The 13,213-nt window shown below is 41.3% G+C and overlaps 1 protein-coding gene across 2 annotated transcripts in view; it reads right to left on the reverse strand.

The window, feature by feature from the left end:
- Positions 1 to 13,213, reverse strand: part of rab3gap1 (RAB3 GTPase activating protein subunit 1) — a 44,614-nt gene that overhangs the window by 14,025 nt on the left and 17,376 nt on the right. For both annotated transcript variants that reach the window (XM_035145056.2, XM_035145055.2), the window contains exons 12-18: positions 11,824 to 11,916; positions 10,003 to 10,175; positions 8,954 to 9,061; positions 7,921 to 8,093; positions 7,604 to 7,658; positions 7,071 to 7,439; positions 2,740 to 2,877 (exon numbers count right to left, since the gene is read on the reverse strand). In XM_035145056.2, the coding sequence (XP_035000947.1) occupies positions 2,740 to 2,877; positions 7,071 to 7,439; positions 7,604 to 7,658; positions 7,921 to 8,093; positions 8,954 to 9,061; positions 10,003 to 10,175; positions 11,824 to 11,916 (1,109 nt within the window). The remainder of the gene's footprint in view (positions 1 to 2,739; positions 2,878 to 7,070; positions 7,440 to 7,603; positions 7,659 to 7,920; positions 8,094 to 8,953; positions 9,062 to 10,002; positions 10,176 to 11,823; positions 11,917 to 13,213) is intronic.

The following is a 13,213-nucleotide window of genomic DNA, read 5'->3' on the forward strand; positions in this document are numbered from 1 at the left end:
ACAGAGATTTTTCAGACCCTCACTTGAAACGAAGGGGTACACAGAGTGCCTTGCGAATCAACGGCAAGCTGGGAGAGAGACCCACAGATGTAGTATTTTCTCCATTAATAAGGATTTAAAAATTACGATAATGATAGTAATATCAATGCATTTCAATGTATTATGGCCACTTTTTTCACAACAACCAACGCGAGCTCACTAGCATTAGCATCTTTTTTTGTTGTTGTATGATAATCCCATATTTTCACATTATTTAATGTCGCATCCCCACCCCCCTCTTTGAAGACCCACGGTGCACTGTGTCTTCTGAACTTATCTGCTCCTCTAATAACAAAGCATCCTGGCAGGGTTACCTACAGACCACTGCTAGCAGCCTGAAGCTGTGTGCTTTTGATTCATTTGTGAAATGATGCAGAGCCTTCAAGCTTTTCACTTTCAAATGTCATTGATTCACCTGCATTAGCATAGATGTTATTTGGATATTATAGGTTTGTCACTTTAGTTACTGCAAACAATAGCATTGGTATATTTAAGATCTCAACAATGTTATTACAATGACATCCCCAGCAAAACTGTCTCGTCTGTTTTCTTCGACCACTACAGATGACTTGTCGGGTTTTCGCGACGACTAGTGATGATGTAATGGCTTCTTGAAGGGCTGTCCCAATTCGTAGGGGAAGATTTAAACCACTACCCCTTGTGACTCCGTTTCAAAGGGGGAAGATAACCCCTCGAAAACAAGCGGTAGGGGTAGGGCCAAGGGGTGAAGGATTGCGCCTTAGAGTCTGCATCTCATGAGGATAATGGGTATCTTAAGATATGATAAGACTTTATTAATCCTAAAGTAAATTATTGTGCCAGCTTGCTCCAAGATTACAGTACAGCACAATATAATATATAGTAGGATATAACAGTGAATAAAACTATTGAGAATTAAGTCTAATAAGTGAAAAATAAAAACAAAAGTAAAAGTGTATTGTAAATTAATTTTTTAGATTAAGTGTATACCGAGTAATGCAGAGCCAGTGCCTAAAGGTAAATATCAACAAAAATTGGAATAAGATAAGCATAAGCATAAAATAAGCAAGTTACATTACACAGAGAAACTAATACAACTTGCTTGACATGACTTTTAGTGATGTACACTGCTATCTGTTCCCTCCCATTTGGGTTAATGCTGAAATGCCTCTATTGTGCTTCACATTTTTGGTTTAACTGTGTGCATGTTCTTTAGATCAAGAATCTTCTGTCTACAGATCCATGTTATAATAAACTCATACATTCAAGTAAGGACAACTGAGGCTCATCAAGTTCATTCTTTTAGTCACCAATGTGAACAATGATTAGAAATTCAGAAGATGTTTCTTAATCAAAAGGTGGTTGTGTGGTGCTGTCCTGCCAGTAATGGGAAACACAGATAGAGGATCTCTGTGGAATTCAAAATGTTAACAGTTCCATTTTTAGTCTAGGAATTTAAAATAACTCAGACATAAAATTACAATTCTTTAAGACTCATATAAATGACTAAGTCTATTTATTACAATAGCATAGAATTCATACATGAAATCCAGTTATAGGTTCCAAGAGCACAGTTCTTCCTTTTTTTTATAAATATGATATTTTGCTAATCTAGCACCCATCAAAATTATTTTCACTGGATGTCTATGTTGTTCCCATATTCTGACTTTTGGTGTGCCACCCCCAAGATTTTTAGTGGCCTCATTTGGCCACGCCTATTTAAAAATTGTAGGGCACCACAACGAAGCAGGGGAGACAGGTGGACAATTTGTTTTGTTAAAAGCAGATATCGACTGCAAAATAGTCAGGACAAAAACATCAACATTTGTTAAATGCACGCAATTTGGGGACAGTAGATGCAGCAGGTGCTAACTATGGCCAGAGCACTAACAGCTCTCCTGCTGTTACTGCTGCAACTGTGGTTTGGATACTTGCTTATTTTTGGTTGATCCTGGACAGTATCAACCAAAATCACCACGGTGATTATGGTAAAGATTGAAACAATTACAATTGTCTGGGATTTTACTATGGTATACCTTGAAACCGGTAAGTGTTTCATTCCAAGAGGTAATAGCATTATGCCTCTGTCTTCGCTGTTGTAACAAATAGGTTTAGCCTACAGGATTAGTGGTCTGGTGGTTAAAGTGAACAGGGTGGCAGTGGCCTGGGATGGAGTCAAATTCCCGGCCTGAATTAATGTTTCAGTCCGCCACTGATCCCCCATATTCATGGGCTGGGCCAGCTATCTGGGCTATCAATGTAAAATTGTAAGGCAATAGCAGCTTAGTAGCTGAGCCTTTGTATCAGTAACATTATTGATAGTAACCTCCAGTAAAAGTAAATTATACCCTATTGTCAGTAATACATGGGGCAATGTTGTTTATTGTTTATTCCAAAAGAGCAATGTCCAAAATAACATGGCAGAGTTATACCTACAATATTTTATTTCTTACAATGGTGAGGAAGAGGTTGAAGTGCACCTGGCTTCAGCAGTCTGTCTAGTGCACTCACACAAACACCCCTCTGACTTACTAGCTGGAATAGTGTTTAGTGGCTCAGTCATGAAGAGAGCAAGGGCTATTAAAAAAAGCCAGATTTTTTCAGCACGCACACAGAAAAGACAGCCAGCACACTGTAAGGAGATATTCACAGAATGTGACAAAAGTATTGAATTATAATTTTATACTGTTAAAATAATTAAACAGCACAGGAAGTCCTCACCTTAAAGGACTCCATGTCAGAGAGTAGACAGGCACTCTGCATCCGGGCACGGAGGTGGGTACCTTCAGCTGATGTGCCCAGTTTGGCCAGTACTTCTGACTGCTCCTCTAACAGATCCTCTGTCATGGGAGCAGGTTCCTGAAAATCAAACACACACAAGCTTCAGTCTTCTTCCATTCACTAATGTCATTTCCCCAATAATGAGTGATTAGTTTTTGTTAATATGTGGTTCAGTGATTTTTATTCTTTCATGCTTTGCAACAGCAAACGGCCAAATGAACACTGATAGAGGTACCTATTGGTGTATATTATCTTGTCCACACTGCACTGGATGCACAGACTTCCCTAATTGACGTAATTAAGAGATGGGGGACACACTTTTTAAAGAAAAATCCTTCATGCTTTTATTGACATTGGGACTAATACAAGAACGTTTTGTATTCTTATCCTAAATCCTTGCATAAACTTGATGAATGACACCTAATCCCATATTAGAATTGTTCATTCATGAAAATGGCATTAAAGAGTAACTTTATGAGTACAGAGATGTCCTGCTCTCCAAGATGCATAGAGGAAAGTCTATATATCTAATCAGCATCAGCACTGGAATTAAGTCAGTGACTAAAGCAGTGCAGGTAATGCTGTGGGTCACACTGTCACTGAAATATTTAAGAAATGGTTTAATATGAAAATAGCTTGAAAAATGTCACCATGGCAAGGCAATCAATGAGGTTGTCAAGTCTTTTTCATTTATATGGGTGAAAAAAAGAGTTCAATAACAGGTGATTGTTATGTGCCGGACAATAAAGTTTATGTGTGCACTGAAGTTGCGGTCCGCAAGTTACTTCTAGACAGCACATTGGTGACGAGAATGGAGTTCTCTTTCCCACCTCTCTCCCCATTCCTCGTCCTGCCAGGTGAGCCACCTGTCCCATGGACTCGCTGGTATGTATCCTTTGAAACATTCATAACAGCCATTGGACTAGCGGATACTAGAAACGACCGTGAGAGAGCCATGCTCAATCGCAACCTGGGCAACGGATTCTTCAGACTCTCGGACCCGCCGGTACATATGACGCGTGTGTCAAACAGGTGTCTGGTCATTTTGCCACCCCACAGAGCATTATGCTCAGGCAGATCGATTTCCGCCAGCGACAACAACGGGCAGGTGAGTCAGTTCACCAGTACGTAGCCGACCTGAGAAGTTTGGCCAGCCTGTGCAAGTTTGGGGCACTGGAGGATGAACTAATAAGAGACCAACTAGCCAAACACATAAATAACCTGAAACTTCTAAATGTCTCCCGGTGATCTAACTCTTAATCGAGCGAGTGGATGCCTCCCCTTAAATTTCAAATTTAGTGAGTGGCCTGCACCCCAAGTGAACGAGAAGAGTTTCCCCTCATTCACTTTCCAAGTATCCCAACACAGGGCCGACCTCATGGGCATGGACGTATTTTGTGACTTGGGCTTCTCCCTCTTTGATCACGCTGGGTCCACCATCCTGATGTGTAGCTCACCTTTGGTAGCAGCACTGGTCTTCATTCAGGCCCTGTACCGCCTACCACTCGCTCTGCGTAACGATATGACTGTTGGACTGCAAAAGCTATTGGACGCGGGCATAATCGATCGGGTGGATGCCTCCCCTTAGATTTCGAATTTAGTGGTGGCAAGGAAAAAGTCGGGGGGCCTGCACCCAAGCATCGACCTCAGGTTACTGAATAAGGCTGTGATTCCAGACAGGTACCCACTGCCGACAGTGGAAGAGCTGACTGCCAAATTCATAGGCTCCACTGTGTTCTCAAAAACTCGACATCCGCCAAGGCTACCTGCAGGTCTCGCTACATCCCGAAAGCCACAACCTCACTGCCTTTGTGACCCACACTGGGATTTTTCACTACACACACACACACACACACACATGCCTTTCAGACTCAGCTCTGCCCCAAGCTGCTTCCAGAAGATCATGAGACCACCATCTTCACTGACATCCCAGGAGTGGACATCTACCTGGTTCATGGTGTGACACCAGCCCTCCACGACGAGAGCCTGACAAAGGTGCTAAATGTCCTCAGCAGCCACAACCTCACACTGAATGGAGAGAAGTACATCTTTGCTGCACCCGCCATCGAGTTTGTGGGGTCTCGCCTAACTACTGACGGTCTATGTCCGCTTCACTACAATCTGAAAGCCGTGCAGCGTCTCCCTGAACTATCTTGCCCAGCCCAACTGGCATCTTTTCTGGGGATGACAGCCTACGACCTGCGATTTCCTCCCCGTTACTCCACCACTACCGTTCCATTACGAGAGCTCTTGTGAAAAGACGCAACATGGACATGGACCGCTGCATGTTCATCTGCAGTTCACCAACTCAAAGCACAGCTCACCTCACCTACGGTCCTGGCACACTTCGACCTAAAGAGCCCAACAATCCTGACCTGCGATTCCTCTGGTACAGCAGTTGGTGCTGTCACAACTCCAGTGGCACAGAGCGCCCTGTGGTGTTTGCCTCTCGGCCCCTCAGCTCAGCAACTTGTGGGGGAGTGCAAGGCACTGGCCAGTGTCTGGGCATATGAGCAGTGGCACATGTAAGTGTGTGGATGGCATTTCACACTGTGGACGGATCACCAGGCCCTAACTGCCCTGCTAGCGACGTCTGGGTCAGGACACAAACCACTGAGAATCCACCCCTGGTCAGAGAGGCTCCAGCAATACAACTTCACCACACTCTTTACCCCAGAGACAAAGTGGTGGCTGACATCCTCTCTCCACTCCCCAGACCCCGATACATCAGAACCAGAGCTCATCCATATGCTCCACAACCCACAGGCTCCCTTCACGACCTCAAGCTCGCCTCAGTCCAGGACTACATCCTATCCCGGCTCCGCACCTTCATCTGGGAGGGGTGGCCATCGAAAGTCCCAGTGGAGCTTGTGCCTTTTCATCCTGATGTAAGAACGTCTGTGTGGCCAGGGGTCTCCACACAGTTGTCCCCAGCAGTCTGAGAGCATGTGTCCTGTCCATGGCACACAACGGCCACTTAGCCCCTGCACCGATGCTTCACCTTCACGATGCCTTAATGTGGTGGCCGGGTATTGACAAAAGCACAACTGTACAAGCCATACTGTTTGTGGCTGTGGTTGCGGCAGTGTTTTACGATAGTGAGCCAGAAAGTGTGTTGTTCTAATCTGATTAATAAATTAATCGTTGAGTCTAAGTGAATGTCGGTACCAAATTTGAAGACATTCCCTCAAGCTAATCTTATATTACATTCAAGAAAAACATAAACATGATTTGTAAACCATGACCTTGGCCTTTAGCTACCAAAATCAAGTGGGTTAATTGAGTATAAGTGAATGTTTGAGCCAAATGTGAAATAATTCCCTCAAGGTATTCCAGAAATATTGCATTCATAAGCCTGAGGCGGACAACCCATTGATATAATGTCTATGACCACTGGCTATCGAATAACAGCAGACTGATATCATGTGAGTCTTATAACAGTTAGGACCATTCGTAAATGTTGTTCTTACCTGTAAGAAAATTTAAGATACAAGAAAATATGAATGATTCTTGCATGAGGCCCAATGTTTCGTTGCTTAGTCATAGCTAGCAAGACATAAGGGACATTTTGTCTAAAAAAAGGGACCTTTTAGAAGAAGGCTTCGAAAGTCTCCTAATGTTGAATATCCCTTGTACGTTTGAAGGTCTTCCGCACAATTTAGGTTACCATCTACCAGCAGTCTACCGCAAATTGATGTTAGCATTACATTTCATTTAGCTGAGGCTTTTATCCAAAGCCATCAGACCATGAGGGTACAAACCCAGAACAACAAGAATCAAGTAGTACAATTTGCTTCTAAAAAGCCAAACTACAAGTGCTACGTGTAATTGCCATATAGGTGCAACTCAACTGAATTCTTTATTTTTTGTTTTTTTGATTAACTTAAAAAAAAATATATAAACACCAGAGTTGACGGTGGTTTATTAGACATTATCTTCTTAACCAAGATGTAGTCGGAAGAGATGTGTCTTTAGACTACAGCGGAAAATGTGTAGACTTTCTGCTTTTTGCATTTATATTTGTACACTAGGGGGCACTAAGCACCAGACCAGGCAGGGTTTAAAATAAAGGTAGCAGGTGTGTTGTCACGTGAAACACCAGGAAGGGACATGTTTTTTTACCAGAGCAAGACAGAACATAGCAAAAGAGAGAAGCTGAAGGAGGAACACATGTATGTTTGACTTTGAACTAAAAAATAAACATACCCAAACGTGAATAAAAGGTAATTTGTGTGGATGCATGAGTGAAAGAGACAGAGAGAGACCCTGACCTGTGTGACAGGAACATAGAGAGGATCTGTAGAGTTGAGTAGAGTCATGTTGTTGAAGGGGTGCAGTCTGCCCTCTGCTTTACTTTTGCTTCCATCCTTCTTTTTCTCAGTATATGGAGCTTCTACCTCCCCCTGGTCACTCAGACACTCATAGAATTCCTCCTCACTGTCGCTCCAAGAGTCCCAGGATTTTCCCAGAGACATTTCCCTTGTTGAGGTGGATGCTGTTGTTGTTACAATTGGTGACTCTGGTACAGGAAAGCTGTTCTGGTGTCCACCAGACACCCTGCACTCTCGTTCTTTGTTTCCCTCCAGCACCTTGCGAGCCTCATCTCTGGCCCTCTTTCTCTCAATGCAGCAGTTCAGCATCTACGCAAAAGCATTATCCCTTTTCAATCATGGAATACTGAACATTGTTGTCTTCATTTTTCACCCAGTGTCATGTTTCCCCATTCATAGCCATTGATTTATTTGTATTTTAAAAAACTGACATTTTCAAACACACATTTAGTTTGTTATACATAAATGGCTACCTGTAGCTTCTGATGCAAAAGACAACAGCGAAGATCAGGAGGTCCTACAGCCAGTCTGCAGATAAAGAAGCATGAGGTGATGATGGATAGAAATTAAAATCACTGTAGTATTAGATTGAGAAACTAAAAAACCTCCACTTGTATGGTATATATTTCACTATCTTGAAAAAATCTAAGCATTTTTTGTACAAGGTAGCACAAAACACAGGGCAGTTGTGACTATGTTCCCTGAGATGCAGATCTCAAAATGATAAAACAAATATAGTGCTATGCCTACAGCACTTAACCCAAGAGCAGTCTATGTGTGATGTACTTACCCATAAATGAGGTGGTTGTTTTCCCAGCGGTAGCGCAACTCTAGGACAAATTCCTGCCAGAGGTGGGCAACAGCCCGCAGCCCACCATAATTGTAGTTTGCCAAACACACACACAGTGCTAGTCGGTAGGTCAGACTATCACTGGGTGCTGACTTTAGCTGGAGGAAAAGGTTCTGGACACACAGAAAGAAAGTAGGGGAAGTAATGAATAAACATGTACAGTATATCGTTATGGAAAAGTTCAATTCAGAGCAGGACTCAAATGAAGGGGGAAAAAGTAAACCGTTACTGGTACAGTAACAAATTTGGCACACATAGCACGACCTACTGAGAACAGGAAATGTATTACTCTGACATTTTCTCCCACAAGGTTAAGCAGATATTCCTAAAAACATGATGAGAGCAGGGGTATTGCATTAGAATTAAGAGAGGTCCAGATAGAGAACATTTCCACAATGAAAGGTCCAAAACATTATAATGTCTAACTAGCATAATGATTTATTGCAATAAATATTGAAATATTAGATGTATTAATATCTGTGTTGTTACAGACGATGTAACTATGGGCACAACACTATTACAGAAAAGCACTGCTGTGATGACATTTGTCAGTTAGCGTGAGACCTTACTATGCGCCATGGGAAAGCACATGTTCTCCCCTCTGCTAAAGCTGATGCAGCCTGTGATGTTCTCCTCTCTCTGATGTGCAGGCTGCAAACACAGCACTCACAGCCCCTGTTCAGACAGTATTAAGATCCATGCTAGAGATGTGATCGCAAGTGGACAGTGTTACATTTGTCTGTCCACAGCTTGCATTAAAATGTGTCTTAAATGTGTCTACTGTGTCTAATGTGGGATATCATTTTCCCACTCTATATGTCAATAATGTACATAATGTGTGTTTTCAAAGACAAATGATGACCATCTTGGATTCTGGAAAAAGCTGGCCTAAAACTTAATCTTAGATGTCACAACCAGGTGACATGCAAGGTTTCAATCAAGTGGTAAAGGAGCAGTGAAAGAGCCAACTTACACACACAGAGTTTTTATCTTGCTCGGCTTTCTCACAGGAGTTTGCCGGTGCAGCTTTATTTTTGCTGTTCTCTGATGATCTCTCCACAGCAGCATCTGGGAAGAGATACTGAGACATACAAGAATACAAAAAAAAGAATCACTTAACTATAAAAGTACAATTCACTTACACATTTACATAAAATCAATTAATTATTATCCAAATCATTTGCCTGCCATTTTTGTTAAAATCCAGCTTAACTCAACCATTGTGCTACATTGACATTTAGAATAAATGAGACAATCATGTTAAACTGGGCTCTGCAAGGGGATGGAGCAAAAGTTTGTTTTAGCAAAAGATCATAACCTATTTTATTTCCAATGAATTACCAAATAGCGAATGCCCCGACCGGAATTTGAATTGAAGTCACCAAGTCCCCAACCAGTGATCTTGTCCCTACACTATTCTGCATTGGCCCAACATAAAACACATTAATTATAACTAGAATTCAGTTTTTGGAAAAATCACTTTGTGTTGGGTGTGGATTGAAGTCATTACTGTCTTATAGTAGTACAGCACATTGTGCAGGATTCCTCTTCTCTCACCTGCACGTGCTTTTTCTCCTCCAAACCTGTCCACTATATTTTTGAAGGTGTACATTGGCCTTTACAGTGTAGCTATACAAATTTACCATTTATAACTAATACATTAGTCAACCAGTCCCCAAGCCTTTGTCCCAGATCATCACTCCACTCTGTCCAGTCAAACAATATTTTTTGATTGCCAAAACCATGTAAAAAACTGTTTTTTATCAAAATTACATTCATTGAGGCATTAAAATAATGACATGCTGTCATTGCTGTAATTAGCTGTGTTCAGTTCAGTGACAAAGAGAAAAACACAAGGTAAACTTTGTGTGATTTCTTTCTTTTAAACTCAATGGTCTTTAATTAAATTTCATTTTTCTTTCGGTTAACAGAAGTTTTTTTTTGAGTAGTTGTTCCCATTGTCATGATTATTTTCTGTGAAAATATTAACTATATATAACAGTCAGCATGAATTTGTCTTACCAGAAGGACAGAGTTGAGTATTTCCGTGTTCAGTTGTGACTCATCATCGTGTCTACGGCGTCGGATGTGCTTTCGGGCGCTGTGCACCATATTGGAGACAGATAGTTTAGAGATAGGCACTGTTGCTGCTGGCTCTGTCAGCTTGGATAAAGCAGTGCTGACGTCACTATTTTCTACAGGGACAAAAACAGAAGTTGCTGTTAATCACATTAAGCAATCACTATCTAATATTTTATAATGTGTTAATTATGCATTTATATATTGTTTCTTTGAGGGGAAAGGGAGCATTTAGAGTTTTTGAGATGAGTAATAGGTCTAGTTTGTTCCTTTTGAATATGGTGTGCTTTATAACACTACAATAATAAATTGTTTGGACCGGGTATTTGTGAACTACAGTTCGGCCTACATGTGTAGCCAAAGCCCTGAGCAGATCTTCTTTGTTCTGGAGACAAACCAGAGCCTCCAGAACTCAGTCTCCCAGGGTGCTTCAACGTCACACAGAGGTGTGAAAACGGACCGGGGACACAAGTTTCAACCACTTTTGGTCACTCTGGGCTCCATGACCCATGAGGTAACCAGGCAAATATAAGCCCAGTTCTCCCTTCCTTCTTCTCTCTTTCTACGCAACCCTCCGAGAGGAGAAGTGTGGCTGTCCAGCTCACTTGCTCTTTCTACTCAACTCTCCAAGGGGAGAAGTGTGGCTTCTCCAGCTCACATCTCTTTCTGCTCAACTTCAATGGAGGAGAGGTGCAGCTTGCAGCTCACCTCACCAAGGAAACCTCCTCCCAATCCAAGCTCTACCAACCTTCAGGCCTGACTGGAGCAGACTGCTAAAACCTTCCAAAAGGCAGCGACGCAAAAGCCTGCCTAAGAACTTCGAACAGCACAAGAGCTGCATCGCACAGCAGAACCACAACAGGACCCGCAAACCAGCAAGACGACTTCACTGGACTTCGAACAGCACATCAATCTTTTTTCCCTTTTCATGGACGGGTAACACAACTGGGCTTAATAATTATACTAGGCTAAGCAAAGACTGTTTATTCTATTCCGTGTGATGTTTATAAGTTTGATATGTGTTGCGGTTATAAGTTATTTGAAAGTTAATGTTAGTTATGTTCTTCACAGTCTTTCTTTGCATGCAACGAGCTACGTTCTCTAACTTGGCACCGACACACACGCATATCTCTCCACACATCTCTCTGACCCCCGCCACATGTCGTAAACCTTCCGAAGGGGGGGGTCCCGTTATCTAAATAGTGGCCTGCCGCCATTTTGAAAGCACACTCACTCACACAGACACACACACACGCATACTCACATACACATCTTTATATAGTAAGTACATCTTTAGAAATTTGTGTTTTTATACTTTACTATCTTCATAATAAATGTTTTTCTTTCACAAATGTTTTCATTAATGTTGCATAAGTGTGAATTTTGCCAACCTCTACACTGTCATGAACTATATATCCTTCAACTTAGCTAACTATCTATATGGTAATTTTGGTTCTAGTTATTCATTTAATTGTTAATCAGAATTCCAAATTCGTAGTTAGTACTTTCATGAGACTTAATCAATAAATTGGCTATCTTTTCCCTTCCTTTGAAGGGTGGTGCCCCGAGGTAACTTTAATCAATTAAAGTTATGATTTAATATTAATATTTGTAATATTAATATTCAATATTTTTTCTGATAACCAAATTTATTGAATGTCGAAAGGCACACCATTTAATGGTGTCACGTTTAATGTATTATTGCACACCAAAATGAAGCAATACACAAGCAATACAGTGTTACAGTACAGCCGGTAACCTGACCTTTGCCCTCATCTTCAACCAATCTTCTTCCAAGAATCTCCTCTGTAGACTCCTTCCTAAGAGAGAGCTTCAAGAACTCTGTCAGTAAGTCACCTGCAAGGGAAGATAAAACTGGGTCAAAATCATTAATATTATTTCACTCCCCCACACAACTGTGGAACAAACTAGAAAAATGTAATCAATATTTTGTCTAAAAGGTATCGTAACCACAGATACAATATCAAACAACTGTTCTGTCTTTATGTCTGTCAACAGTCTAGGCTAGTGGTGTGGTGTTAATATTTCAATATTTGTAATGTTTTTTCAAATACAAAAAAACCTCTATGCGACCAACCCTATTACAAACCACATCCACAAGATATGATAAAATAAAAACAACTATAACCAAATTTTGTAAAACACAAAATAAATTCCACATATTATATATTAACCCTTAATTAGATTGTAGTCCTATGTTCCACTATCTCTAGAAGGAAATTCAAAGTTTAAGTAGTCAAAAACTGGCTGCTGGACCCTAAAAGAACCTTGAATGGATCCCCTGGTGGAGAATTTCAACTCTCAAGTTTTAAATGTACCATCACATCCCCAATGCCTGTGTGTAGGCTCTACATTTACAATATAATAAAATAGGGCATCTAGCCAATAGTGATGAAAAGGCAAGGCATCTGACTGGGCAACAGATACTGCTACCTACCAAGATACCACATCAATCGCAGCCATCGTAGGATTAGGGTTGTATTCTCTTATTTCCAATTGCAGGGAGTCACTCTAGTCACTAAACTGTCAGCTCCTCACAACCAGATTATTACTGATGCACTGGTTGCTGAGTGGTAACATATAAAAGAGAGTGCAGATAATAAAGAGAGTAAGGCCGGGTATATTAGTTTATGAATATTGGTTGCCCAGTAAAACTGTAGGAAGTTTGGTGATGCCAACCCTCCAGCCTCCCTCTGCCACCCCAGATGTGCCTTTTTTATCTGTGGTATTAATCATGGTTTGAATGCCACAGTATTTGAGTGTTGTTGCTGACCATGTTCATCCCCTTATGGCCACAGTTAACCATCTTCTAATGGCCTCATTTGTCCCTACCAGTATTGCACTACTGAATACAGTTGGGAAAGAACATTTTTCTGTTGTAATACAGCATTCGTAATTATAATTATAAATATAATATCGTTACATCTATTGCACTTCTGTCTATCCTAGGAGAGGGGTCCCTCAGATGTAGCTCTCTCTGCGGTTTCAACTGCTAAGAGGGCGTTTTTGGTAGTTTTTCCTTACTCTTGTTGAGGGTTAAGGGCAGAGGATGTCGAACCTTGTTAAGCCTGATGAGGAAAAATGTGATTTGTGAATATGGGCTTTACAAATCTTATTTGATTGATTGACTGAT

The sequence above is a fragment of the Hippoglossus stenolepis genome, chromosome 21 (assembly GCF_022539355.2).
Source record: "Hippoglossus stenolepis isolate QCI-W04-F060 chromosome 21, HSTE1.2, whole genome shotgun sequence".
In the NCBI taxonomy this organism is placed as follows: domain Eukaryota; kingdom Metazoa; phylum Chordata; class Actinopteri; order Pleuronectiformes; family Pleuronectidae; genus Hippoglossus; species Hippoglossus stenolepis.